The 17,092-nt window shown below is 35.4% G+C and overlaps 2 protein-coding genes across 3 annotated transcripts; one reads left to right on the top strand and one right to left on the bottom strand.

The window, feature by feature from the left end:
• The first annotated feature begins 3,181 nt into the window (after positions 1–3,181).
• LOC122047120 (LRR receptor-like serine/threonine-protein kinase RPK2) lies at positions 3,182–10,849 on the top strand. Its single transcript, XM_042608185.1, has 4 exons — positions 3,182–6,756; positions 7,294–7,445; positions 8,227–8,386; positions 10,157–10,849. The coding sequence occupies exon 1, from the start codon at positions 3,374–3,376 to the stop codon at positions 6,737–6,739; it is 3,366 nt and encodes a 1,121-aa protein (XP_042464119.1). The 5' UTR covers positions 3,182–3,373; the 3' UTR covers positions 6,740–6,756; positions 7,294–7,445; positions 8,227–8,386; positions 10,157–10,849.
• Positions 10,850–12,383: 1,534 nt separating this feature from the next.
• Positions 12,384–16,779, bottom strand: LOC122047119 (peptidyl-prolyl cis-trans isomerase E-like). 2 transcript variants are annotated; one of them, XM_042608184.1, is made up of 4 exons: positions 16,595–16,779; positions 16,365–16,493; positions 16,230–16,298; positions 12,384–12,764 (listed from the first exon to the last, which is right to left on the bottom strand). In XM_042608184.1, the coding sequence occupies exons 1-4, from the start codon at positions 16,629–16,631 to the stop codon at positions 12,556–12,558; spliced, it is 444 nt and encodes a 147-aa protein (XP_042464118.1). In that variant the 5' UTR covers positions 16,632–16,779; the 3' UTR covers positions 12,384–12,555. The 2 variants fall into 2 exon arrangements, with proteins under 2 accessions (XP_042464118.1, XP_042464117.1); XM_042608183.1 differs by having other exon boundaries at positions 16,230–16,493; positions 16,595–16,775.
• Between the last annotated feature and the right edge of the window lie 313 nt (positions 16,780–17,092).

The raw sequence follows: 17,092 nt of genomic DNA, 5'->3' as shown, positions 1-17,092 counted from the left end.
TTTGGGATGACTGGCCAATTTGACGAAATTGGACTTGGTTAAAGTCTAATTAGAGTCTCCAAGCTCTCGTTGCAATCCAGTGTTCTTGATCGAGTTGTGGCGAGACTTCTCCATTGACAAGGAGGATTGTGCTAGCTGAAGTTTTTGGAAACTAATTCATTGACATATAGGGATTGTCCACCTTACGGACAACCGTCGAGTAGGAGCAAGTTATTTCCAAACCACGTAAATCGGTATGTCGATTTGTTTGCTTATTCTTTAGCTTTCGTATTCATATTAGTATTGTATTTCCGCTTGTGTACTAACGAATACATAGGAAGCGATCGATTGGGGGCAACGTCGCGACCATAAGATTCTCAGTATTTATTTCATGCTATGAATTATATTGCGAACATTCAGTAAAAAAGTTTATGATAATCAAACATATAATATGCACTCAAATAGTGAATCTATATTTAGTAAGAATTATAAGACGATTATCTTATGACATCCCTTAAAATCTAACACAATCTCCATATATTGTCATATATCAAAACTTAAATAATAAGACTCAAACTTGAGTCAGCTGAAGCTTAATTAATCTGGTTAACTTTGACCAAGGGAAATTACACCAACTAATTAATATGATATATATGCATTAATTAATGAGTTTTAATAAAAATTTATTAATGGTTAAAAGTTAGATTAAGAAACTTGAGAATATTCTCTGGAAGTGTTTGAAAAAGAAGATTCAAATTTGAATAAGTAAACCTAATTCATTAATGAGTTTTGACTCAATTAAAATCAAGAAATTTAGCATGTTTAAAAATAAAAAAGAGAGAGAATGATTCAAATTTGATGTGATTCCTTTTTTTTTTCACCAAAACTTCAAGCTTCCACCGTCAAGATTAATAATTACTCTTAATAATTGAAGCTTTTTCCTAATTGTTCCACCGTCAAGATTAATAATCACTCCAGCTCACGAGAACGTAAAAAAGGGCAAAAGTTAAAAAAAAAAACGCTCTTTCTGTTTACCAAATCGTCAGGTTGATTTTTTTTTTATTAAAAGAATAATTCATTCCAATAAAATAATATAATTATCTTTTAATATTGTATTTATTATCATCTTCTGTACCTCCTATCTAAATCAGATGTATTGCAATGGATTCGAAATCGTTAACTGCTATATTATTATGGTAGTTATAAACAGCTGTGATAGATCTAAAAATTTAAACATGAAAGGATGAGTTGAGCACAAATAATTTTTATACAGAATAAGGAATCATATCTTCAATTTTTATCAGTAGAATTTCATAATACTACGAATTATATCATCGGTAAAGAGGGGCGACAACCGATGTCACTCCCTTGGGGATCTGCCCCTGATTATAAAATCATAATTACTATATTAAAAAAATTATTTTTTAAAGATTAAAATTATTCTTAGCATTTAAGAAAGATTTAAAGGATGTTTTTAAGTCTAAAATCAGATAATTATGAGTTCACTTCATAACTGTAGTTGTAGATCTGAACGAATTTCGATTTAATATATTATGTGTCTCATAATTTAATCCAAATTAAAAATTATGCCCTTTTAAAATTTAGGATTAATATTCACGCTGTAACAATTATAAGTTTATAATAAAACTATACTACTATATAATCATAGCACTTACGAAATCATAATTGCTAATATACCGTTAGAGTAGCTAAACATAAATATTAAATGATAAATTTTGAAAGATTATAATTTTTGATTTAGATTGAACTATGAAACGTATAATATATCAAATCAAAGTTCATTTAAAGATCTACAACTGATTACGAGACAGAACTAGTAACTATCCAATTTCAAGTTAAAAAATATTATTTAAATTTGTTCAGAGGCTCTGAATAATTTATCTTTAATTTTTTTTTTACATGTTATAGTAGTTACAAATCATAATTATTACAATTGTATGATAGTTTAATTATAATAATTAGAAATTATAATTATTACAATTATATAATAGTTATAATTTTATAATTATTATCCGATTTAGATGGGAAACCATATAATAATGAGAATGGTAAAAACACAATTATATCATCTGCCGTGATAAAAAGAAGGACAATTTTTTTAATTTTTATAAAATAAAATATTGAAAAACTTACTTTTAGTTCTTAATTAACAACTCATCATGATTCCACTCATTCATTCATTGTAAAACAAAAAAAACTCTCCGGGACGTTCAACGGTAAGAGTATTTAAAATTTACAACTAACGGATACTAAGTTTTTTTAATGAAAAAAACAACGCGGCCCCACACGGTTTGCCCGAGACCGCACTGCGGCTGGACCGGGGACACGTGGCCTCCCGCGCGTGTATAGTCCCCGCTCACCGCTCCGTCCCCACCCAAGCTCCCGTGACAACCTTCGCAACCAGAAGTTTCACCTACCCACAAATGAATGCTCGCCACGTAAGTCTTACGGATCTCTGCGTAGCACTTGACGCTATTTTGTCGCTGGGATTGTACACCGGATCATTCCTAGGGAATTAAGGAAATACAAAATTTATATAAAAAACGAGGCCTTAAATTTCAACGGATCCCAGAGCCAAAAGTAAGGGGGTAAATGAACTAAATTATTCCTGAATTATTTAAAATTTGATCCAATAAAAATTTATTTAAATTTATTTAATAAAATTCGTTAAAATAAATAAATTAAACTTAAGTTTCATAATATTCTAATTTATTAGTTTGTTAAGATCATGAATTAATTTTTAAATAAAAAATAATAATTTTGATATTAAATTTATATATTTTACATATATTTATTAAAAATATAAATAAATATTAAATTTATTTATTAGAATAAAATTATAAATTTTAATAAGAATATTATAAATTTTTTTAATTAGATAATTTAATTTTTAATAAATATTTAAATTAATAATTTATATTTATTAAGTTTATAGACTCAATACAAATTTAAATAAATTCGTGGTTCATGATATATTGGTTAAGTAAAATTTAAGTTCGGCTGAATTATCAATGAGTCAGGTATAAAGATTCAAAATTCAACCCGACTCGACTCGACTCTACTCCGATCGATTAGTTCTGCTGGCCTTAAATTTAAATTAATAATGAATAGAGAAATATTTGAAGGGGAAAAGGGAAAAATGTTGTTGTCGTCTTCTATATTTCTCTGCCTTTTCCAGTCTTCTTAAAAGAAAGCCCTCGAATTTCTACAATATTAATACTTCCCTGCCCTCGTCGTCGTCGTCGTCGTCGTCGTCCACGTCCTCCTCTTCCTCCTCGGCCCTCTCCCCCTTCCATGTGAAGATTAAGGTTAGGTCTGTGGGAAACCTCGACGTCCTTCTGTCCTCTCTCTAAGATTTCTCGGGCCAAAGCCGATGAGCCGCCGGAGATCCCCCTCTGCAACCGCCGCATCCTCGCTCCTGTTTCTCCTCTTGGTGGCGATCTCCTGCTCCGATGGGCGTGGAGTTACGGGACCAGACCCTCACGGGGTGGAGAGATCCGCCTTGCTGCAGTTCAAGAGCTGCGTTACTTCCGACCCTGCTGGGTTGCTCGAGATATGGGGCTCCGACTCCAACCACTGCTCTTGGCCTGGCGTCGCGTGCGATGGGAAGTCACGGGTCGTCTCCCTTAATATCTCTGCGAAAGGCGATGCTTTTGAACTCCCCTGCTCCCGCTCAGGCCCTCGCCGACGCAGCTGCGGCGATTTTGACCGCAGGTTGGCTGGGACACTTGGTGTGTTTCTCCGGAGCTTGTCAGAGCTCAGGGTACTCTCCTTGCCGTTCCACGACTTTCATGGCGAGATCCCGGACGATCTCTGGGGCTTGGAGAGTCTGGAAGTGCTTAACCTCGAGAGTAACTCGCTTTCTGGTGGCTTGCCCTCACGCTTCCCACGTCGGTTACGTGTGTTAAATTTGGCTTCCAATTTGATCAAAGGTCAGATCCCTCGTTCCTTCTCGAGATGCATGGATTTAGAAATCCTAGACCTATCCGGCAACAAGGTCAACGGAACATTTCCTAAATTTCTTGGTGGCTTCTCCAAGCTTAGAGAGCTCTATCTTTCTTTTAATCGTCTTGGCGGGCCGATTCCTGATGAGCTAGGATATGGGTGCCGGAGTTTGCAAATATTGGACTTGTCTGGAAACTCGTTTAGGGAAAGCATTCGGTCCAATTTAGCAAATTGCACTGAGCTGCGAGTTCTAATGCTGTTTTCTAACCTTCTTGTGGGTTTTATTCCTCCTGATCTCGGGCGATTGAAAAAGCTTCAGGTGTTGGACGTCTCGAGGAACAGTCTTAGTGGATTTGTACCTGCTGAGCTAGGAAACTGCTTAGAACTGTCTGTCATTGTTCTTCTGAATCAGTATGATCCGATGCTAGATGAGGAAGTCTCGAGCTCTGTTGATTTTGATGAATTTAATTGTTTCCAAGGAAGACTTGTGGAAAATATCACAGCTCTCCCGAGGCTTAGGGTGCTTTGGGCCCCAAGGGCAACGTTTGAAGGGATGATTCCTAGCAACTGGGGAATCTGTGAGAATCTTGAGGTGGTTAATTTAGGCCAGAATCTTTTTCAAGGACGTATACCACAAGCATTTACCCAATGCAAAAAACTTAGATTTCTTAATTTGAGCTCAAATAGTTTGACTGGTTGGCTTAATGTGGAGCTTCCAGTGCAATGTATGGATGTCTTTGATGTCAGTGGGAATCAGTTGTCTGGCTCCATCCCTAGGTTTGCCTACACAGAGTGCCCTTCATCTAACATCACACCAGATGACCTATCCTTTGCTTATATTTCATTCTTTGCTTACAATAGTTTTAAAGGTTTGCAAAGGCCTTTTTATGAACTTGGTGGTGAATTTACTATATATCACAATTTTGCAAACAATAATTTTACTGGCATTCTGTCTTCTTTACCATTGGCCAATGGTAGGTTCCAGAACAATACCATCTATGTATTTCTTGCTAATAGGAATCATCTTTTTGGGTCACTGAATGCTATCATATTGGAGAAGTGCAGCAGGGTGAGTCATTTGCTGATAGATTTGAGCAACAATATGATATCTGGAAGATTTACATCTGAGGTAGTTGAAACATGCCAGTCTCTTGTGGTTCTGGATGTTGCCAGTAATCAGATATCTGGAACCATTCCTGCAAATTTTGGGTTGTTAAGTAATCTTATTTGTCTGAATTTGAGTTGGAACCAGCTGCAGGGTGAGATACCAGCAAGTATTACACAGTTAAAAAGCTTAAAATATCTCTCGTTGGCCGGTAACAATTTCAGTGGTCACATTCCTCCTGACATTATTAAATTGCATTCTCTTCAGGTTTTGGATCTGTCTTCGAATTCCCTTGCTGGTTATATTCCTACTGTTTTTGTGAAGATGAGAAATCTCACTTCCCTTTTACTTAATAACAACAAGCTTTCTGGGTCTATTCCTTCAGCTTTTGCCTACTTTGCATCACTTTCAAAATTCAATGTTTCATTCAATAATTTGTCTGGATCATGGCCTCTTAATGCCAGTACAGTGAGATGTGATAGTGTCTTTGGAAACCCTTTGCTTCGATCTTGTCCTGCCTACTCTCTCTCTGTTCCTTCATATGATATGCAGGCAAGCAACCAGAGTCGACAGTTATATATGGAATCAGAGTCAGCAAGTTCATCCAGTGCTAGCAGTGGTGGCAACAGCTTTAGTTCTATTGAAATTGCCTCAATTGCATCAGCAGCAGCCATAGTTTCAGTCCTCTTGGTTCTGATTGGCCTTTATATTTACACAAGAAAGTGTGCTCCAGGCATTAGGTCCTCTATTAGGTCTTCTGGAAGAAAAGAAGTGTCTGTCTTTGTGGAAATTGGGGTTCCATTGACTTATGAAAGTGTTGCACGAGCCACTGGTGGTTTTAATGCAAGCAACTGCATTGGAAGTGGAGGTTTTGGGGCCACATACAAGGCTGAGATTTCACCAGGAGTTCTAGTAGCTATAAAGAGACTCGCAGTAGGAAGGTTTCAAGGTGTTCAACAGTTCCATGCAGAGATCAAGACTCTTGGAAGATTGAGGCATTCTAATCTTGTGATGCTGATAGGTTACCATCTTAGTGATTCTGAGATGTTTTTGATTTACAATTATCTTTCAGGTGGTAATTTGGAGAGATTTATACAAGAAAGGTCGAGAAGACCTGTAAATTGGAGAATGCTTCACAAAATTGCTTTAGACATTGCTTGTGCTCTTAATTATTTACATGACCAATGTGTGCCCCGTATCCTTCATCGAGATGTTAAACCAAGCAATATATTGTTGGACAATGAATATAATGCTTATCTCTCAGATTTTGGATTGGCAAGGCTTCTAGGAAATTCTGAGACCCATGCAACTACTGGTGTGGCTGGAACTTTTGGGTATGTTGCTCCTGAATATGCCATGACATGTCGCGTTTCTGATAAAGCAGACGTTTATAGCTATGGCGTGGTACTATTGGAGCTAATTTCAGATAAGAAAGCACTGGATCCTTCCTTCTCCCCCTATGGGAATGGTTTCAACATAGTAACTTGGGCATCCATGTTATTGCAAAAAGGTCGGGCCCGTGAGTTCTTCACTGAAGGGCTTTGGGATGTGGCTCCCCATGATGATTTGGTGGAAACTTTGCATTTGGGTGTCAAGTGTACTGTTGATTCACTTTCTATTAGGCCCTCAATGAAACAAGTCGTTCAACGATTAAGAACTCTCCAACCTCCACATTTTGGGCGTGGTTGATGTATTCTTCATGAGTGGTATGATGCAGTATTCATAGTTACAGTTATCTTGTTGATCTGAAGACTTTAATACTGCCTATTAGTGCCACACGAGAATTGAGTTATATTAATTGGTTTTATGCTGTCCAAGTCTATACTTGTTAGACACTGGAAACCCATAGGTGTTCTTCCTCTCATATTTCTCTCCACTAGGAAATTCAGGCAGAATATGCTAGTGACATTAACGTCTTTAGACTAACCAAATTTAAAAACAGTATTACAAGAAGTCTGTAGGCTGCAACTGCTTCTTCTTCTTCTTATTATTATTATCATCATTAACTTGTGCATTCTGAACTTCAATAGGCAATTGAATGTTCATACATGGATTGGAACCTTGAGATGTACTTGAGATAAAACAAAACTATTGACTGCATACAGTAACTAGGGAGAAAATTACGTTCTCTTACCTTGCACTTGTTTGATTCATATACACTTTTACTTCAGTTCGATAAACTCTTTCATATTGATCTTAACCAGAATTTTTGTGTTTCTTGCTATTCTTAAAAATCATTTAAGGATGATATGTATTTGTCTTCCATCCGACTGAAGTAACTGAGCAGCCCAAGGATGCATTACCTGAGAGCTTTCACCAGTTTGAATTTCATGATAAGCTGATTGGTATAAGCAATATTCCTTGGAATTCTTACCCAGAAAAATCCATCTGAGAGGTTTGTTTCCAACTCTCTTTTGCTTGATAATGATAGCAGATCTTGATACTGCTAACATCTTCTAATAATTTATTTAAATTGCTAACTTCAGATATATCTTATCGCCACTTATCCAACTAACTTGTTGCAAAATATGTTGGTTGACTTCATAACTTATACCAGGGGCATGTCTTGCTAACCAAATTTACATGAGAGTCACAGTGATAAGCGCCTTAATGCCATCTAAACATTCAGCATATGTATCTTTTCTTGCAATTACAGATATTATTATCTGCACCATATTTTTAATGACAGAAGTACCTTGATGCCATCTAAACATTCAGTATCTGTAGCTTTTCTTGTAATTACAGAAATCATTATCTGCACAATATTTTTAATGACAATGAACTAAAGTGCCCTAGTATGCAGCCAGAGTTTTTTTTTTCTTTAACTATAAAATTTCTCACTTTTCTTAATTCTACTATAAACCAATTTCAGTTTGCACTATGAATATTTACTACAGCATGTTACAAAGCTGAGATCAATTTAGCTATGACTCAGGTCCAATTGACTCATGTCCAATGTTGTAGTATAGATTTGGACAGGGTGCATGTTTTAGCAATTGGATAAATAATTGGATTTTTTTTTTTTTGTTAAATTTTCCTACTTGTTCTGTTGTATGTGTGGAAAGAAAGAAGGGTACGGTATTCCAGTAAATTGCTTATTACTGTTACTGTGCATTTCTGGTGCTTTATGTTGACTATTGACTGTTGCACTCTATGAGATTGTTCTGATGTTGCAGCATATGGAATATTGGAGAACCTCTGGATTTTTGATGTGGGAACAAGAAATACCTAAGTGAGTGAAAGGCAATGCCATCTTACTGTCAGTCCACTGGGAGAGGCCCATAGTTGCTCCATTAAACTTGTGAGGACCATCATATGCATTTATCTGTGACAGAGGTATAAAAGCTATTTATCGGCCTTCTTTAAGAATATTCTGTGGCCATTTTGCAACTTGAACCATCTATTTTCTTTTGCACTTTGTTACTTGATGTGTTTTTAGCAACTATGGATTGACTTTAAACATGGCAATCTCTGATTATGTGATTAGACATATCGAATTGGTGCACAACCAATATCAAATTCTAGTTTGCTTACCAATAGTGACTGTGTGATATACTTGTGACAAAGTTTTAGTTTGTAGTTTCTCAATGTCGATACTGGAAACTAGAATGAGCAGTGATGCTTCTCTGGTAACGTGCCATTTAAAGCCAATTGTTTAGAGAAATGGATTACTGTTGTTGTTTCTGCAGAAGATCTGGGAGGGTTTACAGTGGGAATGGTACTTTGTGTGTGTGTGTGCACGCACATGTGTTGGGGAATGCTCCACAGACCATGATTTTGTTGCTTTTGCTGAAAGAATATTATTCTCCAACAGAAGACAATGAAGAACTCATTTTGAGCTGTAGACCTTCTTCTTGAAGAATATTAGCCCTTTATTTCTTTCTTTCTTTGGGGAAAACCTGGTCATAACAATAAACTACATTCTCCACACGCCTTGGCTTTTTATTATCATTTTTGTTTGTTCTTCTGCAAAGTGGTTCTGCAACCAATTTAAATTTTAGCGAGGGCTCAAGCAGAAAAAACCTAGTCTTCTGGTGAAGATTGGCATTCTGATTGGTGCAATTTGCGAAGGAAGAAGAGCAGAAGGAACATCCAACTCATATTCTTATGGGATATTTATTTCTAGTCACAACTCAGATTTCAAACTAATGCAATGATTCGAGTAACTTAGCAAGAATATTCTGGATTTTTTCTTGTGCAAAGATCCTTTTGAATCATTTTAAATTCACAAGGTATATTGAAAAAAATGACGGTTTTTTTTATAAAGTTTGTCCTTCATACATGATAAGTTTTATCTGTCAGGTTCGATAAGGGGATGGACTCTTGCAATTAGTCCTAATAGTTTGCTAATACAATTTGATGACAATATATGCTAAGTTGTATGCTAATGCCTGGGCATTGAAAAATCATATGTTATCCTTTGAGATGGTATTTCTTAATCTTGTATTACCTTTAATGTTGTTATCTCACAATTCTGAAACACTAATTTTCTTGTTGGGATCACAAGGGCTGAGCTCTAATTGTTTAACGACACTATTGGTTGTAACCAATATTTCTAAAGGATCATTGGTTACAGATACGATAAATTGCTAAATTGCAGTCTTAAATTAGTATTCGAAGATTTAAATTTGGTGCAAATTATCTCTTGTATTCACGTTGATGAAACTTCATCTCTCATGGTAAAAAATCCAAGCATATATTGAAAGAACAAGAGCAATGCAATGTGGTTTATATATAATCTTTGAGTCTATTTTGGGGAAAGAAGCTAAGCCTATATGAGTAAAAGAAAAAATTCGGATAAAAATTTGTCGCACATTGTACAATTGTTTTGTCAATTATATTTAGATTTGCTCTTAATACCAATGGAGGAAATAAAAGTCTCAACACCTATGAAGCATATGATGTCTGCTTGATGACATACTTATTCCACTTGTTAACTTGCACGATTTCATTAATACTTTTGGCATAATAGCTTAGCATCTATCACTCTGCCTTTTGCTTGCCTTCACTTGGAAACTAGATGCATTTTCCACATTAACAATCTCATCAATCAGATATCTAAATATTAACATCTTGATCTACATTGTGTCTTGTGACTCCTTGCAGGAATCAGTCCAACGCTCTATTTGCTGGAGCAAATCTTCACTTAGAGTCAAGTTGTCATCACCTTCACTGAAGCTCTCGGCCATGAGATGATCGATATCAGAGCACAAAACTTTTAGCAGCTGTTGTCTGCTCGGGAATCTTGTATTTGCCACTTGAACCAATAGCTTGGGGCAAACGCCTGACGACCCAGCCAACTCCAACTTACGTTGTAGAAGTTCATTCACTACATCAGGCAGTAGCTTGCGGTGAAGTTTCTCAGGTTCTGACTTCGAATTTTTATTGATGGTCTCCGGTTTGACGAGGCAGCCAGACTTTGGTTGCTCTAGAACAAGAAACAAGTCAGTATTTATCGGATGGTCTAAAGGGTGAAGCTGGATCGCCATTGTAGTGATTTGTCTTAATGTTAGATCTGCGTTCAGAAGACCAGATGTGATGCCAACCGAGCAATTTGAGAAAATGATTTTAATATTTTTGTAGAATTTGGTATTTAGGGTATTTTGATAATTTTTATAGGTTGAACTTTTTAAATTTTGAGTTCGTTTAGGATATTTTAGATTTTTAGTATGTTTAGAATTTTTTTTTTCTATCGGGATTTCTTTCCTTTCCTTGTATTTTAAGGATTAAAGTTTATATAAATAATTATTTGGGGTTGATGTAAGAAAGTTTTTGATCAATATTAAGTAGGTCATGTCATTCTTTTCTTCAAAGATTTGAGTAGTTTTTGAATGACCATTTCCTGATATTTGTGTGTGAATCAACAGATTTTGAAGAACATTTTTGATATTTATATACGAATCAATAGATTTGATAGTTGTTTTCGATATTCGTGCATGAATCAATGGATTTGATAGTCATATGTTGTATCAATTTGGTATCTGACGTTGATCTTCTGGAGTTGGTCAGTCTTTTTTTTTAGGACAGATGAATTTTGTTTTTTTATTTCCTAGTATTCGTGCGTGAATCAAAGGGTTTAGAAGATTGCTTTCGATATTTATATGCGAATCAATTGACAATAATTTTTTGTTACATTACACAAAGAATGTAACGTGTTGAAAACATTTCTAATGATGATATGATAAGCAATTTGAGTGAGAATTTTTTCCACCATAGAAAGAATGATTTAGACAGAAAAAATAATTTTACTCTTTTTATTATTTTTAATTGAATTTGATATTTAAAGTATTTTTGATAATTTCTATTGAATGTTTGATGTAAGAATTTTTTTTTTGTCAACACTAATTTAGCCATGTCTAGATGTCTATTTTTTGATATTCGTACGTGAATAAATAGATTTAGAAGATTTATTTTGGTATTCGTACACGAATCGATAGATTCATTAGTCACTTTTGATATTTATGTACGAATTAACATATTCAATAATTATCCGCTACATCATATTGCTTAAGAGTATTTCTTCCACACACTGGTGGTCTGCCGCCACTCGATCAGTAGCTGTAGGTTCAGCACAAAATAAAAATAAAAAATTAACAGGAGAATTTGTATTGAATTTAGGCAAGGATATACCTTCTGGTTTGAGGCTGAAGAAGCACATTCAGATGCCCTGCCAGATGAACTTTGGCAACATTTGGGGCTTCTTGCTTGTACATGGCAAGAACAGTAGAATGGCCTTCAATCAGCAAGAACAGTCCTTATCAATGGAGATTCCACAGTGCTCGTTTTCACTTTAATCTGTAAAATATGGTTTGTAATCTACATGGCAAGAACCCTAATCATTTGATGCAATGAACATCCAGCGACCACAAGTGTTGGAAAATCCATCAACACACCAACTTGTTTTCTGGTTATTATTAGAGGGGAAATAAGAGAAAAGTGAAGGAAACAACTTGTTCTGTAGTGCCTCTCATGGCTTGCTTGTTTGGGCCATATCAATTAAATAGCCTCCTAATTTCCTCTCAATTTAATGCCAAAGTTTAAAACCTAGAATTAGTGATTAAAGTTTAGGTCCATTTAAGCTAGAGAGTTTGATTTGATTGAACTTGAGAAGATGAAAGATAGTAGTATGTTGTCTTACAATCCTATTTGCCCTTGAATTCATTCATTTCAAGAGAATTTGGTTAATAATGTTGGGTTAAAATTGTATATTCCAAATATCCTTTTTATAATTTAGCAATTGTCTTTTTTATTTTTCTTTTTGCACTATTTCCTTCTAAATTGCCATTTCAGGAAAAAAAAGATCAACAGAACAATTGGGATGGTAAAAAAGGAATAAGATCTTTAAAAGTTTCTACTTTAAGATTGATAATGCATCAACAATGCAGTAGCCATGGGAGAACTGAGATTGTGAAACAGTTTTTAAAATGCTTCGAAGTTATGTTTACAAACAGGGGAAGGGTTCTAAATGATATAATTGACGGCCGAGGGAAATGATTCTAACTGCCCTACTTCAAGGCCTCCGCTTCGGCAGCAGCCATTGGATCAGACTTGGTTCCTTCCGCTTCATCTTCTTTCTCCCCTTCTCGTTCATCCGCGAGCTTTTTACGGTGAAGCTCCTCAGCTGCAAGCATCGTGGCCTGGTGTTCTGCCTGGAGGCGCTTCATTTCCTCCTCTTGTTGTTGCCTCTCGAACCAGGTATCTGCATCAGCCCAAACTACAAAAGGCAGATCGAGTCAGGTACAAGTGAAACACAAACTAAAAGTCATTAACAGCTTAAACTGATCGTGCTAGTCGTCGACAAATGCATGGATTGTGAATTATGGTATCTGCTAGCAGTTCTAAAATATTTTCAGCATACATTATTACTGCTAGAAAGTGATGCTTGCCAACTACATCTGCAAGTGCAATGTAAACTGATGTAGTGGTGCCATGTTCAGTGAGTAGAAATTTCATCAAGAATTGTATCAAATTACAATCCTCAAGGAATAAAACTGTGCCAAATTATTGTAATCTATAATAAAAACTATTTCATTTTACCCACATGAGCTTATTGTCTGTGATTTATCACTGCCCACCTGTACTTTTTAAAAACCATCTTTGCTATCTCCCATACAAAAATACTAACTCTAACTATGCTATTAAAAACATATTCATGATATGAACCTAACTCTGTAGACCTCAGACTCCATTATTTGTCATTTACTTGTTCCAATATGCAAGATCATTTCCAAGGTACCTAAGGTGGTTTATGGGTGTTTGTGTGTGCAACTACTTTGTTACAACCAATAAGCAACTATTAGAGACCACCTTATATGTTCCCAAGGATTTGCTTCTTAGACATCTTATTAACTTGTGAAGCAACTTATATTGTAATAAACTAGACAAGGCATGGACAACACCAGGTTCAATTATCAACGTAGCAACATATGGGGTCTTCCTCTTATCATCAGAAAGTACCATCTAGGTTGCTATGGTGACAATTTATTGATAAAAAAAAACAATAAGAGAAAAGACTACAAGATCCTGCAGTACTGATGCTTATAAGAAAACATGATATTTGTGGGGCATGCTGAAACAATTCATCTTAGAATGATCAGGTATTCACAGAATACAGGTCTACAAAGAGTTAAAGGAATAGATGATAGGATTCACTAGCAGATAAGAATCAGACGAATGCTTAAATTGTTCAAAAGAGTCTCTAACATACTTATGAGAACCAGGCAAATCATTTATATCTATATGCTTATTAGAGAATTTTTATAAAAATACTAAAAAGACAGTGATAGAGTAAATGCAGTTAAACTCGCAATATTTTGGAGGAAAAAAAAAGGAAAGAGATTTTAGAATCTCATCAAATATCGGAATGAACTATTCATCAATACAGACTAATACATCAGCAGTATAGAAAAGCGTTGCACTGACATCTACACCTCAATATGACAGTAAAATATTAAAATATAATCAGCAATAAATTGACCAGACAAAAGAAAGCTGTATGATTAAGCACAGAATAACCAATCCCAACTCTTTGATGCCAAAGTTAAATGTCGTATGGCATCACCACACAACTATGTAGTTGAACCAACTAAATGTTCTTACTAGAAGGGATCATTCGTAGCTGAAACTATAGTGAGTCAAACTGTCAAAGTAACCAAAGTGCAGATGAATAACAACATATTTAGAAGGTGGCAAATCAATTCAATCCAAGAGAACTGAAATCTGGACATAAAACCCATGTCATTAATCTTTAAAAGTACTAAAATGTCCTATACTGGGATCTGATATCCAAATTAGATGTATTAAAACAATTTTGGAATCTGATATCCAAATTAGATGTATTAAAACAATCTTGTATCGTGTCCTTAGGAAAACCGCACGACCATAAAATTTCATCCTTCTATAACTTTGATCACCATCGTTTATTTAAATTTTGAACCACAAGTTTCAAGTGGATGATTACTCATATGAGAATAAAATTTCCAATCATAATCGCAAAGTCTCTTCCATAATATATTATAATAGGTTTAGGGTGCGTTTAGTTTGTGCGTTTTCCATTTTCATTTTTTAGAAAACGAGCGTTTTCTAGAAAATATAAAATGACTTTTTGACATTTTCTATTTTTCTAGAAAATATTATCTATTTTTTTTTAAAAAAAATAGACATGGAAAATGCAAACCAAACACCATTTTTTAGAAATACGTGTTTTCCATAAAATGGAAATGGAAAACGCACAAACCAAACACACCCTTATATTGTTGGAAATCTGAACTGACAAAAACAATCAAGGGCAAAGAGTCCTATGGCCTTGGATGGTTATAAAAATTCAATCGATGCAGTAGCTAAAACTACAATCAAGCTTTCAATCACAATCTTGAATCTCCATGGTTTTGTCTCAAACTTCCAATCTCCACTATCTTGTCTCAAAATTCCAATTGTTTACATCTCTACTAACAACTATTGTTGAGATAAACGATCCACAGACTCACCTATATAGCTGTCTAAGAGACAGGGCCACACTCAACTGACTACTGAACATCTTTTAGCAAAAGGGTTATGTGTTAAGCAAGGATGCATAAAGAAACAATATAAGGAGGATCCATCTTTTTCAATTATGAAACAAAGACTCTTTAGTTTGCCCTTGGATTGAATCCTTTGAAAAGGGAACAAATTGCAATATGTATAATGAGCTAATAAGATCTTGTCGTCATAAGGAAAAACTATCATCGTCAACACGGATTGATTCTATAACAAAAATTTTGTTATATGTTCCAGACAATCTAAAGATTAAATTTATTTCCTGTGATGGATTTAGATTAAGCAAAGTAAAAGTAACTTATAAAAGACAAGATCATCTATAAATCAAGATATGTAAAATGAAAAATGCAAAACATGTTAAAAGGATTTTAGCAAATTTTTTGATCTCACTTTGTGCAATATGCCCCATACTAAGTTGAGATATAGGACAGTGCATCCTCAGCTACCATAACCCAAGCCAACCTAGATACTTTATGCAATAATTTGATTAAACTATTGGTTGAAAATATTTAACTTCTCAAAGAATTCATCGGTATCTGTGATTAATTCCAGAAGTAGAAAGTTATCAACAATTCCTTCACCTTTGGGACATTTTGAAACTATAATAAATCCTAGCCCTAAGGAACTATGCTGACATATAAGCATTTAGTACAAAGGATATGCAAGCTACAGAAGCAATTGCAACACTATCAAATGTTCTTCGAGCTTTAGAGAAAAGCATGATCTACAGGAAATTGGAATAATATTAAGATTTAGCAGGAAAAAAATAGTTCATTCAAAGTGAATGCAACCGGAAAGCTATAATAGTGATCTTCCAATTACATAGAAATACAAAACAGGTCAAATCAAATGGCCAGGCGGACCAGTTATATGTGGCTGATGGATTTCTAATACTAACTTGTTTACCTCCAATTAATCTTTGGCATGCACATTGTCTCTAGTAATTCGAAAAAGTAGACAAACTAAAACTAGAAAACCAAATTCAAGATGACTTGTCTCGACAAAAATCAGATTTTTAGGTTACAAATTTCGTAACAGCCATATAGCAATCAGCCGTAGAGCACAATAAGCAATAAATAAGTTCATACGCTGCAGGGTATTTTTAAAAAAAAAAAGGAAGAAGAAGAGGAGGTGTGGTACTGACTGGGTTGTGCTGCCCATCCTTGCTCGCCTCCCTTGATGCGCTCGGGGAAGGCGTAGTTGACAGTGAGGACGCGACCGTAGAGCTCGGCTCCATCCATGTTATCCATGGCGGCGGCAGCGTCCTCACGCTCGAGGAAGGTGACGAAGCCAAAGGAACGGTGCTTCTGAGTTGCCTGGTCCAGCGGCGTCTTCACGTCCTTTATGTCCCCGAAGGGGATGAAAGCGGAGTGGAGGATCGACTCGTTCACCTCCTCCGGCAGCCCTCCTGCTCTCCAAAGCAACACGAAGGAATTAGGCACAAACTTCTCTGAGGCAATTCGACGAACCGATTCCAGACAGAAAGAGATCCCCGGGTACTCTGCTTACCTACATAGAGGGTGTTCTTCTGGACAGGGTAATTCATGGAGCTACAATTCTTTTACTTCTCCTCGCCTCCCAACCTTTTCCTCCTCCGCTTCGTCTCTCGATCCGAAAGACCGACGTGGGACTGCAAATCGTCGGACCTCTCTCACTCCGCTTTTGGTTGGGTACCTGACCTCCTCTAGGGGATTGGAATCACGTGAAGTGCACGTGGGGACCCGTGCCCTAGAAAAAACGATACGCTGTATATATACCCTTGTTTAAATTTTTATTTACACTCTTCTTCTCTTTCCCATCTAAAAACAATTCTAAGGGATAATGATGGATAATTAAAATGATGGATAATTAATTTAATATATATATATATATATATATAAATTAATATATATATATATATATATATATATATATATATATATATATATATATATATATATATATATATATATATATATATATCAAAAATAAAATAAAAACTCCTTTCTTCTAAGGGTTGAAAATTTC

Source organism: Zingiber officinale, chromosome 2B (genome assembly GCF_018446385.1).
Source record: "Zingiber officinale cultivar Zhangliang chromosome 2B, Zo_v1.1, whole genome shotgun sequence".
NCBI lineage: Eukaryota > Viridiplantae > Streptophyta > Magnoliopsida > Zingiberales > Zingiberaceae > Zingiber > Zingiber officinale.
This window is presented reverse-complemented; position numbering and strand designations above follow the sequence as displayed.